This window comes from Prionailurus bengalensis, chromosome C2 (assembly GCF_016509475.1).
Source record: "Prionailurus bengalensis isolate Pbe53 chromosome C2, Fcat_Pben_1.1_paternal_pri, whole genome shotgun sequence".
In the NCBI taxonomy this organism is placed as follows: Eukaryota; Metazoa; Chordata; class Mammalia; order Carnivora; family Felidae; genus Prionailurus; species Prionailurus bengalensis.
Genome location: NC_057350.1, coordinates 15,885,594 through 15,906,573, shown reverse-complemented (window position 1 = coordinate 15,906,573; position 20,980 = coordinate 15,885,594). Strand labels below are relative to the sequence as shown.

Sequence of the window (20,980 nt, the reverse complement as noted above, 5' to 3'; positions counted from 1 at the left end):
GACACAGAATCTGAAGCAGGCTCCACGCTCTGAGCACAGAGTCCGACGCGGGGCTCGAACTCACAGGCCGTGAGATCATGATCTGAGCTGAAGTTGGAAGCTCAACTGACTGAGCCATCCAGGCGCCCCTATTTTTAGCACTTATTTTTATTTAAAAAATGTTTATTTACTTTGGGGGAGAGAGAAATAGAGATAGGGAGAGCGAGCACAACCAGGGAAAGGGCAGAGAGAAAAACAGAGAGAGAGAGAGACAGAGAGAGAGAGAGAGAGAATCCAAGCAAGCAGTGCAGATCCCAATGTGGGACTTGATCGCATGACCGTGAAATCATGACCTAAGCCAGAATCAAGAGTCAAATGCTTAGCTGACTGAGCCACCCAGTCGCCCCTATATTCCAAGCAGTTAAAAAAATTATTAAAAGACATTTACACAGGGGCACCTGGGTGGCTCAGTCGGTTGAGCATCCAACTTCACTCAGGGCACGATCTTATAGCTCGTGAGTTTGAGCCCCATGTCAGGCTCTGTGCTGACAGCTCAGAGCCTGAAGCCTGCTCTGGATTCTGTGTCTCCCTCTCTCTGCCCCTTTCCCAGTTTACACTCGGTCTCTCTTTGTCTCTCTCTCTCTCTCTCTTTCTCTCTCTCTCTCTCAAAAATAAATAAACATTAAAAAACATAAAAAAAGACATTTACACAGCTCCCAGAAATGAGGTTTCTGCTGTCATAAAGAAATAGTAAATGGAGATATTTCTCCATATGTCTGCAATGTTGGCAGTAATGGGGGAGTCCTATCGTCCTCACTAAGACATCCTGATGTGGGTATGATGCCTCTGTATAAAGTATAGGACTTGCGCTCAATTTCTAATAGTGGAGATACGCTTCCTAAGACCAACTTGGCTAGCAAGAATCGAGGTTAGCGCCTGGTTTGCAATAGGATTTCAATAAATACTTGAACGGATGAGTGGAGGAACCAAAGAACTGTCTTGGCTCTTGACTTTTCTCCAGAGGTATAGCTGAGGGAGTTTTTCATTTTAGGATTTAGCTTTGTGTGAAATCCCCATGTTCCAAACTTCATCAGGCTTTGAGATTACACTTTCTGTTAATGCCCCAGTCATAATGATTTGGGTCTTTTATGCCACCTAATTACATGCTGTTCAGTCTTCTAACTGGAATCTCATTCCTCAACATCTCTCCATCTAATCTCTGCCTGGAACCATGTTGAAAGGGATAGAATATTTACCACTCCTCAGTGAGAGTGCCTTTAAGTAGGTCTTCCTGGCTAAGGAAAGAGGGTCCAATCTTTGGGGGAGCAGAGTGAGGAAACATTTTGCCTTTCATCTATTCCTATTCCACGATTAACTCTTGGTGGGATGATTGATAGTGGAAATCTCCATTTCCTTTGGAATAAGTGGTTCTTAACTGGGCCAACTCCTCAGCTCCCAACCCCCAAGATATTGACAATACCTAGAGACATTTTTGGTTATAATGACGGGTTGGGGGAAAATGCTACTGGCATTTAGTGAATAGAGGCCAAGGATGCTGCTGACCCTTCTACCATGTCAGTGGATATAGGGCAGCCACCAATAGCAAAGAGTTGTCTAGCCCAAAAGATCAATTGTGCCAAGAGAAATTCTAGAGCAAATCTCAATTCTTCCTGCAAGGTAGTGTTGTCCTTTGGCTCCCAAATGATATAATGCATTTATTCCTTATGCATTATTCATTTGTAGGGCTTCAGTGCCACAGTCTAGACTGCACTTTGCAATTCCATTTCAATACCATTTATTATTACCCCACCTGCATAAAATGAAGGTAGACTTTCACATACTTTTTACCATCTTGAGGCATCTACTTCTTCTCTCCTGTGTGTCATTGCTTGTACTAGAACACACATCTTTTAAGAACCACCAACAGTGTGGTCGAAATCACTATTTAAAATAAATTCTCCCCAGTATTTTATAATATTATTACCCAAAACTCTTTAGCTCTTTATGTCTGAACTGTCTAGGATTTTGTCTTTTCCAAATGAAAGTCTGAGTTAATGCTGAACATCTAAAAAACCATGGTAGTGGTCTTTCCCAAATTAGAGAAATGTTTGTCCTAATGATGAATTCATGTTCTAAACTCCTGCAACATAAAGAATCTACTTAATTTTGGAGTTAGTTTCTACAAAGTTTCAAAGTTCTCTTCACTTGGACTCTCCCTTACCCTATTTGTTGTAGCAAATAAAACCTTTTCCAGGCATATGGCTTATGATGGGAGTGGCAGATAGTCTATGATGGACCCAAGGTTATGGCCTTTTTACTGTTGAAGTACATTATGTTGGAAACAGTATTACAGACTTTTGACTTCAGCAATAGGATTCCTGTAATGATGGTCTTCTACCCCCATATCACATTACACTGAAGGGAATGATAGAAGTGATCAACCCAAAATCAAAGGCAAGACCACATTCTAGCCAATTATAGACATTGATTTGTTCCTCAGATCATCTATTTACAAGATTGTCTCCATAGCTTAATGTGCCAGGTTTAATTATGAATTGCTATTGGATGAACATAAACACGTCTAAGTAAATAGGTCTTGGACAGGAGACAGCAGACATTTTGATAGTATTCATTGAATATATGTATAGTTGCTTATCAGATACATCAAACTAATTTAAAAACCTATCAGTTGAGTCCTCCTGATTCCAGTAAGGAAGAAATTATCATTGACTTTCTCCAATGCAAGAAAAATGGACTAGACAATCATGATCATTCCTTTTAGTTGTAAAGTCTGTGATTTTCTAATTTATCTTTTCTACCAGTCAGAATGAATAACAGAGGTCTTCAGGAGTTTTAAATGAGGTCAGATATGGAACCAGGACAGCAGCCATTGTTATACCTTGTACTGCCAGTTCCTGGACCAGGATTTGAGAGCAAAACTCTACTTCCATTTGAATTACTTGTGTGAGACAGTTAATTTGAAAAGAAAAAAAGAACGAGAATAGACGATCTGATGGGTGGGGGCTTGAGAGATATGCATCCTCTTTACTTCTCTAAATTTTACTATAAATTTCGTTAGGACAGTTACCTAAGGAGCTTTACCAATATTTAATTATTGACATGTATTGCTTAAACTATGCTTAGAGGCAACGGGCCATAAGCATTTAATCATAAGGATAGGTTTGATTTCTGGCTTAGTCTTATTAGTCGTGGGACTTTTTCAATGGAGTTAAGCCCTTTGCATTTCTTTTTCCTCATCTTTAAAATGCATGTGATTTGTCTTTGAGGCATCTTACTCTTCAGTTATTCATTCAACAAGTATTTATTGGGAGCCTTTATATTCTAAATACCATGTGAGACTCAAAGATCAACAAGAACTCAGAGGACCTTTGTGTATATACATATCAGTGTTCCAGCTTACCTTCCTTTTGTCCCTTCTAGGCCCTTCCTTTCCAATGCCTGGTTTTGCTCAGTGGTCATCAAAGCGGGTGCACGAAGCAGTCCATTGGGGGAAGAAAGAAAATACTAGAACTTCCATTCTGATTTGTGTTTTGTCCTTTTCCTGGAGTAACTGTTTATTTTGACAGTTTCAGACTTACAGAAAAGTTGCAAAAATGGTGCAAAGACCTCCCATATGTCCTTTCTTGGATTCACTGATTATTATTATTCTTGTATTATCATTAAATATTTGTTATTTACCTTTGAGAGAGCACAAGATGGGGAGGGGCAGAGAGGGGGGGGGATAGAGGATCCGAATCGGGCTCTGCATTGACAGTCTGACAGCAGTGAGCCAGTGTAGGGCTCAAACTCACAAACCGTGAGGTCATGACCTGAACTTGAACCTGAAGTCAGATGCTCAACCAACTAAGCCACCCAGGCACCCCTGGATTCACTGATGATTAAAAACTTCCCCAGTTGTGCTTTAGTCTCTATCCCCCAACACTGCACACTACTAGGGTTCTCTCTCTCTCCCTCTCTCAGTGAGATGAGGTATCTATCTGTCTACCTATTGTCTTTCTACCTCTATCTATCTATCTATCTATCTATCTATCTATCGTCTCTCTATCCTCCCCATCTAATCATGCCCCATTATTCTAAATATTTCAGTATTTTCTTTAAAAAAATTAAAATATTTATTTATTTTGAGAGAAGAGTGAGCAGGGGAAGGGCAGAGAGAGGGGGACAGAAGATCTAAAGCAGATTCTGCACTGATAGCACCGAGCCCCCTTCGGGCCTCAAACTCCTGACCCATGAAATGATGACCTGAGCTGAAGTCAGATGCTCAACTGACTGAGCCACCCAGGTGCCCCAGTATGTTCTGAGAACAAGGACATTCTCTCACTTAACCACAGTACAATAATTACAAATTAAGAATTTTAGCATTGATACAGGGATATTTCATAATCCACGTTTGAATTGCATCAATTTCCAAACGATGTCCTTCACAGCAATTTTTTTTTTCCGGCCCAGAATTGCACATTGCCCTTAGTTGTCATCTCTTTAGTTTCTTTAAATGTGGAACCATTTAGGCTTGCGGTTTAAAGAGTACATGCTAGCAATTTTGTAGAATTTCCCTCAATTTGAGGTTGTCTAGTGTATGCATTTTTGGCAGGAATACCAGAAAAAGGATGTGTCCTTCTCAGTGCACGTGACATCTATTTATCTCCTTACTGGTGATGTCAAGGTTGATCACTTGGTTAAAGGAGTCTTCCAGGTTTCTGTGCACTTTTGCCTATAGAGAAAGAGATGTGACACACGCTTATAGGCAAAGAATTCTGTTAGATCGAGTTTAGGATTAACTGACCCACATAAGGGAGGTGGACCTGTGTTGGGTTGTCATGTTTAGTAAATCTAAACATAGACTGGGAACCTTTAGCTCCTTATTATGTATATTTATATCAATGAATTATTGATAGGTAATTACTGAGAACTGAATTTGTTTAAGACCTTATCACTCCTTATCCCTCCAATAACCTTAGCCTGCTCTTTGACTTCTAGAGTCAGGCCAGAAGGAAATGTAGATATAATGTTTTGTTAAATAGGGCTGCAGATATCTATACCTATCTATATCAGCAGTCCAGAAAAGCATGGAAAATAATATTTGCAGGCAGAAGTTGGATTCTTTAGTTTAAAGGAGACTGTTAAGGATTTGTTAAGCTCTCAAGTAGAAAACAAAGTTAGATAGTAACTGATTTTGGAGGACAAAGACAACGTAAAGGACAAACTACAGTTCTATCTGTAAGACAATAGATAACATTTTAACTCATAAACTGACTTTCTGGGGTTTTTTCCCCCTTAAATTAATTGTAACTTTTACCATCTTTGTACTCTTTAAACAAATCACCTTGTTTTGACTGTCAAAGGACTTATTGAGCTTTTTGGGTCTATGTTGAGTATTTTGGATGTGTCTGGTAGAGGTGCTAGAATAAAATAAAGTGGCTACAACTTGCAAAGCTGGAAAAGCTAAAAGGAAGTCGCTGGAAGTAACTAGAGGTGGTGAATTTAGAAAAGCAGAATCAAAATTCTGCTTCCATTATGCTGTTACTGCATAATTTAGTTGGTTTGCATTAAATTGTGTGCTTTTTCCCTCACCTGCCCCCTGGGTCTTCAGAAAGGAGCTCATTGCCAAGCTGGATCAGGCAGAAAAGGAGAAGGTGGACGCCGCTCAGCTGGCCCGGGAATTCGAGGTACTGATGGAGGAGAACCGGACATTGAAGTTGGCTCAGTCCCAATGTGTAGAACAGCTGGAAAAACTTAGAATACAGTATCAGAAGAGACAGGGCTCATCCTAACTTGCAACTATTCAATGTGAGCATAAAAGGTCGGTGACTGTCGTGTGCTGGCCAAAAGATTTTCATTTTAAAGGGATAGTGTGTAAAACCTACTGTTTCTTTCTATTACCCACATGGCAAACATCTGTAATGAATTTAATGCTTGCCAGATCAAGTTTGTGAGAAGGGAGATTATATTTTAAATAAGATGATTAAAGCAAGCCTATTGGCAGTACATGTTTTCCGAGATCATAACTCACTTCCAAAGATACATTTTTTTCTTATTTACGAAGATGTAATCAGAGTGTACATCAGGGTAGAAAAAGATGAAAATAGAATATTAACTGACTCCGCTAACAATTGTGAACAGAATTAAGCCAGGAAAACAAACTAGTAAGATGCTCACTGTAGTTTCATACCCGTGTATTTTTAAATTTCATGTCTCGAATATTTCAACTATGCTCAAACCTGAAGTCAGAAACTTCTGCACACATTTTTATGTTCACCAGAGTTAGGTTTAATCCCTCAATGATTGATTGTACTGAGAATAAATGGTTGCATATCATAAAAGATTTCTCATGAAAATATTAGCAGAAAGCATGTTTGCGCCAAAAGCACACTGCCAGTGCTAACTTGCTGTTGTAATAAAAAGCTGATAAGGCTGCATTTTTTTTTTTCACGCCATGTTACCTGACGGTAAACATCTCTGCCTTTGCTTGTGTGTGTTCTGGGGGCATGCGGGAAATGGAAAAGTATTGTTTGGACGTTGCTTTGGTGAGTTCCCATGAAAACATGAGTAAAACTATGACTATGACTTTGTTTTGGATTTAAGGAGAGGTTTTGGATCAGTGATAACTAATAAGAATATATGAGTAATTTCAAGAATAAAATGATTCGTCTCTTGTTCCAACTATCACCATAGTTCCCCAAACGGATCTCTTTGTTTTATGTCCATTTCTGTTCATGTAACTTCTTTTTCATTAAACACGAATCAAACTGTCAGTCTGTATTTTGTCCCTTTCTTAACTTCCCTTATGCTACCGTTAGTTGGGACTGGCTACCCTGAGTCGGAATGTGTTCCTAGTCATATCTGTATGTGCAGAATCAGCAGTGAAGCCCCTTCTCTTGGAAAGACTGCAGATTCTCATGTAGGTCATGCAGAATTCTAATACTCAATATGATGCATTAGTGTCTTAAGGTATTTTCCCAGAAAACGTAAAAGAGGATGGTTGATTAAAACACCAGGATGGCCAAGGATAGACCAGTTTTTATGGACGGGGGGTGACTCACCCCTGGGTGGACAGATGGCAAGGTCTAGAGCCATTTTGTTGTTGTTATTGTCATGACTAGGATGAACAGGTGCTAGAGGCGTCTAGAGAATAGTGGCCAGGGATGCTGCTAGACATCCTGCCAGGCACAGGATGACACCCTCAGCTACAAGGAATTGCCTGGCCCAACATGCCAATGGTGACCAGTCTGATACACCCAAGACTAGACTAGTCACTGGGCAGGTGAGCAGATGCCAAGGGGAAGCATGTTGCAGGGTCACAAGTTTCTTGCCAGGTGGTGCAGAGTCCATGAAGTCTCTATACACCCTGAACGTCCGTTTCCTCATTTGTAAAACAAAGCTTTTTGCTAGATCTCAACATTTTAATGTTATATGCACCTATTCATCCTGAAGCTGCTTTAACATTTGACCAAAGACGAAAGTCCCTATTATCCTGGTAGAACCTTCTTCTTTAGTAACCCCAAGCCTTATACATACTAATATAAAGAAGGAATTGGCCACTAAATTTATATAAATCCAAGGTTAATGGACTGGGAGAATGAAGAGTGCATTGCCAATGTCTAAACACAGGAATTAGTTTTTGGTCACTGCCCATCTGAAGAGGTTTACATAGATTTACAGAATTCAAGCAGTCATGGCCCCTTATAGATAATTGGGAGCAGGGAAATATAGTTCCAAAATATCTTTGCTCTACAAGAATGAAAATAATTTAACAGGGTCAAAATATTGGAACACCATTGGTAATATATTGAGGAGACACTGAGTAAATACTTGTAATATCTGTGCCTGTCTCAGCCTGAAATTTTACTACATGTTTCCTAAAGGTATCTATTCATGACTCAACAGCAACAATTTCCCTACGTGTGTGTGTCTGAGGCAGACTTTTATTCATTGAAAACATGAAAACATCATCTACTTTTGAAGTCGTGCCAGAGAAATCTAAAAGCAAAATTTCTCGCATTTCCAGTTTCAGCTTTCCATGCATGTAACAAATTCCCCCCAGTCTTACTCACCTCTGCATATTATCTATATAACACAGAACCATTTAAGAATTTCCTATCTTCAAATATATTTACAGTATTCTTGCTCTTAGCAATAATGAAAATGATATAGAGCATTAAAAATGAGCACAGAGGTCCGATGAATATTAAGGTGAAGATATTTGCTTTTAGGCCAGAATTAAAGGAAGATGCAACCCATATTGTATTCTGCAATTGCTCTATTGGAGAATTGCTCTTTGTGGGTCACTTAGTTGATGTAGACACGACAAGAATGTGGTCATCTGTGGGTAGAGGTCAAATGTCTAATCACTGGAAAGGGCAGAGCATGTGCTCTATCTCATTCTGGCATCTGGACTTGGCTGTATCGCGAAGTCAGTATAAATAAGGAAATAAAAGCCGTCTGGAACTCAAATCCAATTCAACAAAAGTTTATGGTACACTTTCCTAGTGCAGGGCAGAGGAGCGACAACAGAGGATGAAGAATGAATTACACCATCCTAGCCTTCGAGATGATTCCAATTTAGTAACAGAAGTAGCATATTTGTTCTAGTTCCTGAAGACATGAATAAACGTCAGTGCAATAAGATAGATGAAGTTTTCAGTCGGAGTTCAGAGAAGGAAAGGATGGCATGAGCAGAAGAACAGTGGTTGGGAAGCCCAGATATGGGGGCAGTGACAAGTCTTTACTGTCCAGTATATGCAGGCGGATAGTGAATAATTCGGTTGGGAAGTTCCACCGGGCCCTGGTTGCAGGGGGAGTTTGGACAGAAATGTTTTAAAAACTTTGTTTTTTAATGTTTCTTTATTATTTTTTTAACGTTTATTTATTTTTGAGACAGAGACAGAGCATGAATGGGGGAGGGTCAGAGACAGAGGAAGACACAGAATCCGAAGCAGACTCCGGGCTCTGGGCTGTCAGCACAGAGCCTGACACGGGGCTCGAACTCACAAACCGTTTGATCATGACCTGAGCCGAAGTTGGACGCTTAACCTACTGAGCCACCCAGGCGCCCCTAATGTTTATTTTTGAAAGAAAGAGAGAGAGACAGGATGTGAGCAGGGGGAGGGGCAGAGAGAGAGAGGAAGACACAGAATCTGAAGCAGGCTCTGGGCTCTGAGCTGTCAGCACAGAGCCCGACGCGGGGCTTGAACTCACCAACCGCGAGATCATGAACTGAGCTGAAGTCGGACGCTTAATGGACTGAGCCACCCAGGCGCCCCTAATGTTTATTTTTGAGAGAGAGAGAGAGAGAGAGAGAGGATATGGGTGGGGGAGGGGCAGAGAGAGAGGGAGACACAGAATCTGAAGTCAGTTCCAGGCTCTGAGCTGTCAGCACAGAACCCAATGGGGGGCCCCGAGCGAATGAACCGTGAGATCATGATGTGAGCCAAAGTTGGATGCTTAACCGACTGAACCACCCAGGCGCCCCTGGGCAGAAATGTTTTGAAATCAGGAGTGAATGATGAGGACAGGACTTGAAGATAAGCAATATGGTTGTAGTGTGTGGGATGGATCACAGGAGACAGAGACCGGAGGCAGAGGAACTGTCAGAAGAGTAATAGGAGTGTGCAAGGAGAGAGGCCGCAATTGAAATGGAGTAACAGACTAGACGGGATGGGGAGACGTGATAAGTAGAATCCATGTGGCTTGGGATGGATTCCATATGCAACGGAAGCAAAGAAGATGAGAGGTGACATTTCCTGAGCCCCTTCTGTGCCAGACTATGCCAGTGCTTTATATAGACTGTATTGTTAAATTCTTATAACAACCTGAGAGGTAGCTATAATTATCCCCATTCTCCCGAATTAGTAACTAAGTAATTTGTAAAAGTTCCCTAGCACTGGGATTGAAATACTAAGTTTCATTCACTTATTAATTTTAGTTTATTTATTTTTGAGAGAGAGTGCAAGCGCGATCAGGGAGGGGCAGAGAGAGAGAGGGAGACACCGAATCTGAAGCAGGCTCCAGGCTCTGAGCTGTCAGCACAGAGCACGATGCAGGGCTTGAACCCACGAATGGTGAGATCATGACCTGAGTCGAAGTCGGACGCTCAACTGACCAAGCCACCCAGGTGCCCCAAATTCATTCATTTTTAAAACTATTTCCTGAATGCTTGTACTTTGCTAGGCATCCTGGAAGGTGCCAGGGACACAACAGTGAACAATAAAAAAATAGGTGCCATTCTTAAGGTACCCTTAGTCTAGTAAGGGAGGTAGACATTTACCCAAATACCCACTTGGGGTAGTCTTTTTTTGTTGTTTCTTTTAAGAGAGAGACAGAGAGAAAAAGAATGAGTGAAGGAGAGGGGTAGAGGTAGAGAAAGAGAATCCTAAGTAGGCTCCACGTTCAGGACAGAGCCTGACGCAGGGCTCCATCCCACGACCCCGGGATCATAACTTGAGCCGAAATCTAGAGCTAGACTGTCAACCGACTGAGCCACCCAGGCGCCCTGGGGTCATCTTAAAATATATCCAAAAATCCCCTCCAAAGGTAGAGCGTAAATTCCCTGCCATGTAGTGTGGATTGGACTAGAAGACCTATTTTTAACAAACAGAATAGAGAAGAAGTGGCACTATGTGACTTCTAAGGCGAGGTCATAAAAGACATAGTAGCTCCCTTCTCATCTGTTCTCTGGGATCACTTGCTCTGGGGAGAGCCACCTGCCATGTTCTGAAGAGACTTAAGCAGGCCTTGGAGAGGCCACATGGTAAGGAACTGAGGCCCTACAAATGAACTTGGAAGCAGACCTTCTAGCACCAGGCAAGACTTCAAATGGCTGCAGCCTGGCTGACATCTTGATGCCATGTCACGAGACTCTGAGCCACAGCCACACCACCAGTCTACTCCTGGCTCTTGATTAGCAGGAACCAAGAGATGATAAATGTTTACTGTTTTAAGCTAATAAATTTCGAGGTGATATTTAGCAGTAGATAACAAATACATCATGTAAATGAGGTAAGTGCCAAGCAGAAAAGAAACCTAGTTTATGAAAGTGAATCTAACTGAGATAAGGAGGCTGGGATGGTTTCCGTAAGGTGGTAACTCCTGAGGTAAGATCTGGTAGATGAGTAAGAGCTCAAGAGGCAAAGAAGGTGGGTGGAGGAAGGCATCTAGACAGAATGAAAACATGTACAAAGGCCCTGGGACATGTTCAAAGACTTGAAGGAAGACCAGTGTGGCTGAGCATGAAGATGTAGGGAGAGTGTGATACAAGATGAAGTTGTAGAATAAGGCAGAAACTTGAAGATCACATTAAGAATTTTGGCCTTAATCCTAAAAGCAATAGGAAGCCACTGAATTTAAGCATAGGGCGTACCATGCGAACACATTATCTTCTATAGTGACATATTTTAAGAGTTTTCTTTTTAAAGTTACTTCACTTTAAATTACTGAGAGTGTTGGGGCGTCTGGGTGGCTCAGTCGGTTAAGTGTCCGACTTCGGCTCAGGTTATGATGTCGCGGTCCGTGAGTTCGAGCCCTGCGTCGGGCTATGTGCTGACAGCTCAGAGCCCGGAGCCTGTTTCAGATTCTGTGTCTCCCTCTCTCTATGACCCTCCCCCATTCATGCTCTGTCTCTCTCTGTCTCAAAAATAAATAAACGTTAAAAAAAATTTTTTTTTAAATTGCTGAGAGTGCTATATAGGACTATTTATATTGTATATATTTAGCTAGTGGGCTACATAGATGATAAGTTAGTTAGACAGGGTTATTATATACATTTGATTTGATAAGTCACTTAATGAATATTTTTCTCCTTAGAGAATAATAAACGCTTGGTCAGACTGAATCTACCTTCACAGTCACCATTAATATATTTAAATGGGTGACGCTTATAATAATCCTTCTTTTTAATGAATATTTCTACTATCCACCTGTTTTTATTTAAAAATTTTTTTATTTAAAAAATTAAAAAAAAAATTTAATGTTTATTTATTTTTTGAGAGACAGGGAGAGACAGAGTGTGAGTGGGGGAGGGGCAGAGAGAGAGAGGGAGTCACAGATTCCAAAGCAGGCCTCAGGCTCTGAGCTGTCAGCACAGATCCTGAGGCTGGGCTCGAACTCTCAGACCACAAGATCATGACCTGAGCCAAAGTCGGACGCTTAACCGGTTGAGCCACGCAGGCACCCCTAGCAACCTGTTTTTAAATGTTTATTTCATGTTTCAAAATTGCCAAACCTAGAACTGGCAAGAGAATATTCTTAAGCAATTAGAACTTCTAAGACAATATTTTTCAGCCATCTTGTTATTTTTAAAGAATGATAATCAGAGGAGAGAGTGAAATCATCTCACACACGAACATAGAAACTTGAAATGCACATAGAAACTTGAAATGCACAAGATTAAATAACCCATGAAACTGATAGCATGAACCTTTAGATTCTTTGAATACCCTTCCAATTCTAACAGTCTGTATTTTAAATAACTGGGAATATATGATTTCTCAGGGTTACCAACAAAATTTCCCTGAAAGAAAAATGTCTTCTACTCAAAAGAGTTTTAAGTTATACTGTTAAAATCATATCTATTTCATTCTGCTCCCTGAAACCTTGAAAATGTTCCTTCCTATCCAGTCCTTGTGTGTGGGTGGCTTTTAAGAGTGCAGATAATGTGATAATGATGGTGAGGTGATGGCCTGAGTCATACAAGCCAGAAAACAGAGTGGGTCCCTGAAGATTTTGTCTTTTAAAAACTTTTTAGTGGCTGCTTTTGCACTAAGGAGTTTAGGATGAGAATTCTGAGCAGAAGGACTGAGCCAGTGTGAATAGAGGAGGAACCAAGTTTTTCAACAGCCAATGAGGGAGAAATTGCATTTGCAACTGGCTGATCTCAACCTATTTTGTCTGTCACTGAACATGTCTGGGCAGTAGCTGTTCTCTTAGATCTGAGCCTTGGAAAGGGAAAGATAAAGAGATAGTAGGATGAGGTAAAGTTATGTGTGAGACAGACTGCCCCCTCCACCCCCCTGCTTCTTAATTGCCTGCTCACTTCTCAAAAATGAAGTAAATACTGAACATGCTGACTTTCCCCATCATTCCTGTAAATAAGGATATGACTCACAAATCCTGCAATCTCCAGAATGCCATAGATTCTATGGTGATTTGATTTAAAAATAGCTGGGAAAAAGCAAGAAATCATGCGTAAGTTGGGATGGTTTTTCTTTTCTTTTCTTTCTCTTTCCTTTTCTTTCTTTCTTTCTTTCTTTCTTTCTTTCTTTCTTTCTTCTTTCTTTCTTTCCTCCTTTCTCTTTCTTTCTTTCTTTCTTTCTTGTTTCTTTCTATTTTTTAAACTTAATTTAAAATGTTTATTTATTTTGAGAGAAAGAGAGAGTGTGTGAGGGGCAGAGAGAAAGAATCCCAAGCAAGCTCTGCACTGTCAGTGCAGAGCCTGATGGGGGGCTTGATCCCATGAACCATGAGACCATGACATGAGCCGAAAGCAACAGCCAGACGCTTAAGTGACTGAACCACTCAGGCGCCCCTGTTTTTGTTTTTCATTTAACTTGTTGTTGTGTCAAGCCCTATTCTGTCACAATATATATTCTGAGAATATCTGGTTTCCTGACCAAATTTTAGGGATTTCTGCCTTCTGGGAACTAGCATAGTGAACACAGGGGTCAGATCTCAGATCCCAGGTGAGAAGACCCAAGACTTGGGAGTCACTGTGCTCTACGTGCAAATCTCCATCTGGTTGTACGTTCTTCTTTTCACAGAGAGAGATGAATGTTGATGGCATTTGAATACACTGACCCCCACCCCCAAACTGTTACAAAACCATTGCAATATTATAAATACAGATATGCAGGGTGCTAATTATAATAATAGTGGTTCAAGTAGCAGTAACTATAAAAGCCTACTGAGTGGCATTCACTGACCTTTAGCTGGCTGACCCAGAGATGGGAAGCAAGGAATCTCTTTATTATTGGTGCTAAAACCCCCAAAGCAAGACTTTCTGTAAATCTAGTTTGAGTTTGAGATGGAGGATTAAGGTGCAGGTGAGGAGTTTGTGTATCCCCCAAATCTCAGTCCTCCTCTCTGTAATCAATGTCCCTATAGGGAACAAGAGTGCATTCAAAAGGGGCCAATGAAAGGAGACCTAATGAAGGGAATATTTACCAAGTTGGGGACAGAGTTAAGGGAAGCTGGGAGGATTGGTGAAGCCGTTGGGACTGGCAGCCTCAGGGAAGTCTCTCCTACGCCTTGGAAGATGAAGGAGGGAAGAAGCAGTACTAGGACCTGGCAGGGACTGTTCTGGAGAGGAGGCTCCTCCCCATCGCATTCCCAAGAATTTGTGCTTTGGTGGGGAGGTGAGGCCACAGCTTACCCAGGGCTTAGCTGGGAGTAGCCTAGAGGATAGATACTTCGGCCTTTCCCTCCTCCTGTCCTTCTCTCTCCTGCTGGTGGCTCCCACTAGGAAAACCCAATCACAAGTCAGAGGGCAAGGGAACTTTGTTGCTGTGGTCCCTCTAGCCAGGCTCCTGGGGCACATACCGGGGTGGAAAAGTGGGGAGAGTGATGCATCTACAGAGGTGCATAGAGAGTCTTTTTTTTAACTTTTTATATTTTTGAGAGAGAGAGAGAGAGAGAGAGAGAGACAGAGTGCAAACAGGGGAGGAACAGAGAGAGAGGGAGACACAGAATCCGAAGCAGGTTCCAGGCTCTAAGCTCTCAGCACAGAGCCCGACACAGGGCTTGAACTCATGAACTGTGAGATCATGACCTGAGCCGAAGTCAGACGCTCGACCAACTGAGCCACCCAGGCATCCCTGAGAGTCTTTTGCACAGATGACCAACGAGGTAAAAAGGTAGAAATACCTCAGTAGCTAATTAATAACAAACAAAAAAACCCCAAGATGGCCAGGATGGCCAAGTTTGTGATTTTAACCCTGTGTCCTTCCTAGTTTGTCCATTAGATGTCTGGAAATATGAGCCAGGAGGACCATCAGCCCCTCCCTTCCTGAGGATGGGTCAGGGGCAGGGTTGTCAGACAAAATATGAGATGTGTATATATATACATATACATATATGGCATAAGTATGTCCCAATCATTGTGTAAAAAAAAAAAAAAAGCTATTTATCTGAAGTTTAATTTTAACTGGGAACTCTGTATTTAAATTTTTTTTTTATCTTTTTAAAGTTTATTTATTTATTTTGACGGGGGGGGAGGGGCACAGAGAGAGGGAGAGAGAATCTCAAGGAGGCTCCACACTGTCAGTGCAGAGCCCAACGTGGGGACTGAACTCACAAACCATGAGATCAGGACCTGAGCCAAGATCAAGTGTTGGTCGCTGAACCCACTGAGCCACCCAGATGCCTCAGTATTTTGTTTTAAATGGTTTATTTAGTTTTGAGAGGTGGGGGAGAGGAGCAGAGAGAGAGACAGAAAATCTAAAGCAGGCTGAGCGCTGTCAGCACAGAGCCCGACACAGGGTTCGATCCCCTGAACCGGGGGGGATCATGACCTGAGCTGAAATCTAGAGTAAGAGGCTCAACTGACTGAACACCCCAGGTATGCTGGGAGCTCTGTATTTTTATTGGCTGAGTCTGGCAATCCTAATTTGGGAGGATGGTGGAGAGAAAGCTGGGCGTGCAGACCCTGCCCCCTCCCAACCTCATCCTTAACTGCTGCTTGTTTAGAAGAAAGTGCTCTGGAAGTTGAATGTGGTATTGGATTTCTGAAACCATGCTTTTGCAACATCAGTGTTTGAAATGTTAAGTATGTAATAAAAAAAAAAAAAGAAGAAAACACTGTTTCATGATCAAATAAATTAGAGTAACACCGGGCTAAAAAAAGTTAAAGAGCTCTCAGCTTTAGGATTTCTCCTGGCCTTTATGTATTTATTTATTTAAAGATTTTATTTTTAGGGGCACCTGGGTGGCTCAGTCGGTTAAACATCTGACTTTGGCTCAGGTCATGATCTCACAGTTTTTGAGTTCCAGCCCCGCGTTGGACCCTGTGCTGACAGCTCGGAGCCCGGAGCCTGCTTCGGATTCTGTGTCTCCCTCGCTCTCTGCCCCTCCTCTGCTCACACTCTGTCTCTCTCTGGCTTTCAAAAATAAATAAAGGTTTTTAAAAAATTTAAGATTTTATTTTTAAGTAATCTCTACATCCAACGTGGGGCTTGAACCCACAACCTCAATATCAAAAGCTGCACACTTCACTAAACTAAGCCAGCCAGGCGCCCCTCCCCTGGCCTTTAATGCTAACATGCATTTGACACCAATAATAGCGTTTTCTTGTTTAATTGAAAACCCAAGACAACGAACAAATGACAAGCCCAAGGTCCTTCTGTTCCACAGTGACCAGAGGTTTCCATTGAAAGGCAATTAAATTTAGCAGTCATTTTGATGTCCATCATGTTAAAACAGAATTTTACTATTATCTCAGCATATTGCTTTAAGGCTTAATTTGCATTTATAAAGGCCGTTTTAAAGCTCCCCATAAACGTTTGCAAAGTGATAGTGTTCTATTTAATAAGATATTAGATTGCCCACTTGATTCTGCATGGTTTTGCTTAGCTTCATATGAGGAATCAATTAAAACCAAATTATCATCCAAGCAGGGCAATCCTAGATTTTTCACAGAGAAACATGAGGGTGAAAATATCAGCTTTCTCTGCTTCACAAGGTTATTTTTGGAAAGAAATGAATTGTTGTGAAAGGTGCACGAAAGATCACTGTGCTGTAGAAGTCTTATTATCACCCTCACTGTAGAGTTGGTGAGCTACACAGGTCTTATAGCTTTCTTTCTTTCTAGTCGTAAGTATTTTAGCTAATTTGTTGTCCAATGTGTGATCCTGTTCTGTAATGTGCAATGGGGGAATAAGGGAGGTGTATTGGGATTAGAATCAGTGGCAAAGGGGCAGATTCCATGCTTGTGCCCCAGCCCCAATCACCACCCCCTAGTAACAGTGGAAAGATTCTTCTATAATGTGAAAAAGCATTTTTTTTTTTTTCACATCATAGAGTAGGTGTGAACATAGAGTCCTGGGTTGGTTTGGAGGTTCTGCTCCATAAAATCTTCAGAGCCTCAAATTTATCTGCTCTTATTAAGGGATGTCCCTCATTATTATATTAAATTTTTTTAAACGTTTATTTATTTTTGAGACAATGCGGGAGACAGAGTGCAAGCAGTGGAGGGGCAGACCAGAGCCTGATGCGGGGCTCGAACTCACAAACCATGAGATCATGACCTGAGCCGAAGTCGGACGCTTAACCTATAGAGCCACTCAGGTGCCCCTAGGGATGTCCCTCGTTATTATAATCTGAGATGCCAGCTGCTCATTGTTAGGGTTCAAGATGGCTACAGGGAGTAGGGACACAGAAGAAGAGAGGCCAACTTGGTGGGCTGGCTATCCTGGAAGCTGCCATGAGATGCTTCTGGGCCATGGGGTCCCCAGATGTTTGGTCAAACATTATTCTGGGTGTCTCTGTGAGGGTGTTTTTGCATGAGATTTACTTTTTTGTTTCTTTGTTTTTATTTTGAGAGAAAGAAAGAGAGAGAGAGAATGAGCGAGGGAGGGGCAGAGAGAGGGAGTGAGACAGAATCCCAGGTAGGCTCTGTACTGTCAGCAAAGAAGCTCAAACTCATGAATCATGAGATCATGACCCGAGTCAAAATCAAGAGTCTGAGGCTTAACCGACTGAGCCACCCAGGCTTCCTGGGATTTACTTTTTAATTAGTAAAATGAGTAAAGCAGATAGGCCTCCCTAATGTGGGTGGAGCTTGTCTGATCAGTTGAAGTACTGAATAGAACAAAAAGGCTATGAGTATGAGAGATCTCCTCCTGCCTGCCTCCCTTGAGTTGGGATGTTGGCTCTTTCCTGCCTTTAGACCAGATAAGAGACATTGGCTCTTTCTGGGTCTCAAGCCTGTCCACCTTCACATGAGAACTGCACCATTGGCTTCCTAGGTCTCTAGCTAACAGATGACAAATCTTGGGACTTGTCAGCCTCCATAATCACATGCGCTAATTCCCTTTAATAAATCCCCCCCTCTCTCTATCTCCTATTGGTTCTGTTTCTCTGGGGAACTCTGGCCAATACAATCTTATTGCTTGAAACTTAGTATGGAAGAAAAAGAACCAGTATATGGGGTGAAGTGTGTGGGGGCAGATGCAGAAGATTCTGCCACAAGAAGGAAACTCAAACCCTTGAGGGTAGTGGTGAATCAGCAGTGACGGGGCTACGTTCTTTTATTTTGGGAGCTGATTAAGAGCACTGCTATACCAGCAGGTCAGGCTCTCCATTTATCAATTTGGGCAGCAGTGTCCTTTGCCTTACCAGATGAAAGTTCTTGGAAGATATTGATCATATCCAAATTCCTTCATTTTAAATATCTTTTCAGAGTATGTTAAAGAAATTTTTTACATCCTATTTTTTTTTGAGAGAGAGAGGCAGAAAGAAATCCCAAGCAGGCTCCACGCTGTCAGTGCAGAGCTGTAGGCGGGGCTCTCGCTCATGAATCCTGAGATCATGACCTGAGCTGAAATCAAGAGTTGGGCGCTTAACTGGCTGAGCACCAACCCCCCCCATGTGCCCCTCTATCCAGAGTATGTTACATACAAATATGTCTACAAATAGAAAGCTCTGTCACTTCGTGCAGAGATGCACGTTTGTATTTATATGAATATGTGTGTATAGAACGTGGAAATAGGACATTTGGTCTGTTTCAATGCCTGAAATGGAAGTAAGGGTAATTACTTTTCTACAGTGAGTGATGCACTCTCAGCTTGTAGGCATTTTCTTTTTCTTACACCGGGTAACGTCTGTTAAGGGTGAAGGATGACAAAGGATGGTTTTGACAATGGTGACGAATTACTCAGTTACTAGATTGGGGATTTTGAAGCCACTTCACTAGCTAGGGGCAGATGTCACCCATTACTAGAGGTCTAGCATTCGATTTTAGGAGCAGTTATCTAAGCTCGTGTAAGAACTGCTAATAGGAACACGGGTCTCTTCCTGCGCTCTGCGCAAAGATCAATTGTACATGACTCCTGATGGTTGTTGCTCAGAGTCATTTCTTGACTCCTATTCTTTCCATCTGTGGGAAAAGCATGGGACTGTGAGATCTCAGTTTGGTTTGCTATTATTCTTGGATCCTAGTATAAGGCCATCAAAGTAATAAATAGGTGGAAATTTGAATAAATGCTTACTTTTAATTTGTAATTGGTTCAAACTTAAAAAAAGCTTGATGTAGCATCAGGGTTTATTGCATAATTTGTGGACCAAGCGCGACCTGAAAATTTGGACCCCTTGGTTCAAAAACTAAGAATCTCTGACACTGACAGTAAACCATTTAAAGCCAGGGCAGGGCCCTTCTGAGTGCAGGTCCTGTGCAACTGCACATGTGGCACATCTATGAAGCCAGCCGTGTTTAGCTCTGTATGATCATCACTTTGATGCCCTTGAAGTCCCCACAAAACTCCCACTTTATCCTCTCCCTCCATGTCCTCGAATCTTCTCTTTCTTCCGAAATCTTTACTTTGTATAACATTATAGGAAATGAGAGAATCTAAAGAGAAAACATTAATTGATTTTAGATTCCCCCCCCCCCACACCTTTCCTTCCTATCAGGGCTCACAGACATTTCCCTGTTTTCTGACTTCCTCTAAATCGATGCAGTACCCTAGGTTGCTTCCTTGTCATGTATACACACGTGGAGAAAATTCGTGGGGCTGTATGTAGGGAATTGATTCCTATCAAATAAACTAGGAATAGTCTTCAAAGGCCCTTGACATTTAATATGGAAAAGTGACCTATAAGAATCACGTCATCCACATGTAGTGAAAAGTGAACTAATTACCCAGGGAGATGGGATATACCTGTATCCTGAAAAGATTTATTAGGCAAATTAAAGGCACAACTTTTTTTCTTTTTTTTTTAAATATGAAATTTATTGTCAAATTGGTTTCCATACAACACCCAGTGCTCATCCCAACAGGTGCCCTCCTCAATGCACATCACTCACCCTTCCCTCCCTCCCACCCTCTAACAACCCCCAGTTTATTCTCAGTTTTTAAGAGTCTCTTGTGGTTTGGCTCCCTCCCTCTCTAACTTTTTTTCCTTCCCCTCCCCCATGGTCTTCTGTTAAGTTTCTCAGGATCCACATAAGAATGAAAACATATGGTATCTGTCTTTCTCTGTATGACTTATTTCACTTAGCATTAACACTCTCCAGTTCCATCCACGTTGCTACAAAAGGCCACATCTCATTCGTTCTCATTGCCAAGTAGTATTCCATTGTGTATGTAAACCACAATTTCTTTATCCATTCATCAGTTGATGGACATTTAGGGTCTTTCCATAATTTGGCTATTGTTGAAAGTGCTGCTATAAACATTGGGGTACAATTGCCCCTATGCATCAGCACTCCTGTATCCCTTGGGTAAATTCCTAGCAGTGCTATTGCTGGGTCATAGGGTAGTTGTATTTTTAATTTTTTGAGGAACCTCCACACTGTTTTCCAGAGCAGCTGCAACAGTTTGCATTCCCACCAACAGGGCAAGAGGGTTCCCATTTCTCCACATCCTCACCAACATCCACAGTCTCCTGATTTGTTCATTTTAGCCACTCTGACAGGCATGAGGTGGTATCTCAGTGTGGTTTTGATTTGTATTTCCCTGATGAGGAGTGACAGTGAGCATCTTTTCATGTGTCTATTGGCCATCTGGATGTCTTCTTTGAAAAAGTGTCTGTTCCTGTCTTCTGCCCATTTCTTCACTGGATTATTTTTTTTTTGGGGGGTGTGGAGTTTGGTGAGTTCTTTATAGATTTTAGATACTAGCCCTTTATCTGATATGTCATTTGCAAATATCTTTTTCCATTCCATCAGTTGCCTTTTAGTTTTGCCAACTGTTTCCTTTGCAGTGCAGAAGCTTTTTATCTTGATGAGGTCCCAATAGTTCACTCTCACCATTGTTATTTAACATAGGGTTGTAAG

General features: G+C 41.6%; 1 protein-coding gene across 2 annotated transcripts in view; it reads left to right on the top strand.

Moving 5' to 3' along the window:
• Positions 1–6,752, top strand: part of MAP3K7CL (MAP3K7 C-terminal like) — a 38,052-nt gene extending 31,300 nt beyond the window's left edge. For both annotated transcript variants that reach the window (XM_043593777.1, XM_043593778.1), the window contains one exon: positions 5,591–6,752. In XM_043593777.1, coding sequence (XP_043449712.1) covers positions 5,591–5,771 — 181 coding nt within the window. In that variant the 3' untranslated portion in view covers positions 5,772–6,752. The remainder of the gene's footprint in view (positions 1–5,590) is intronic.
• The last annotated feature ends 14,228 nt before the right edge of the window (positions 6,753–20,980 follow it).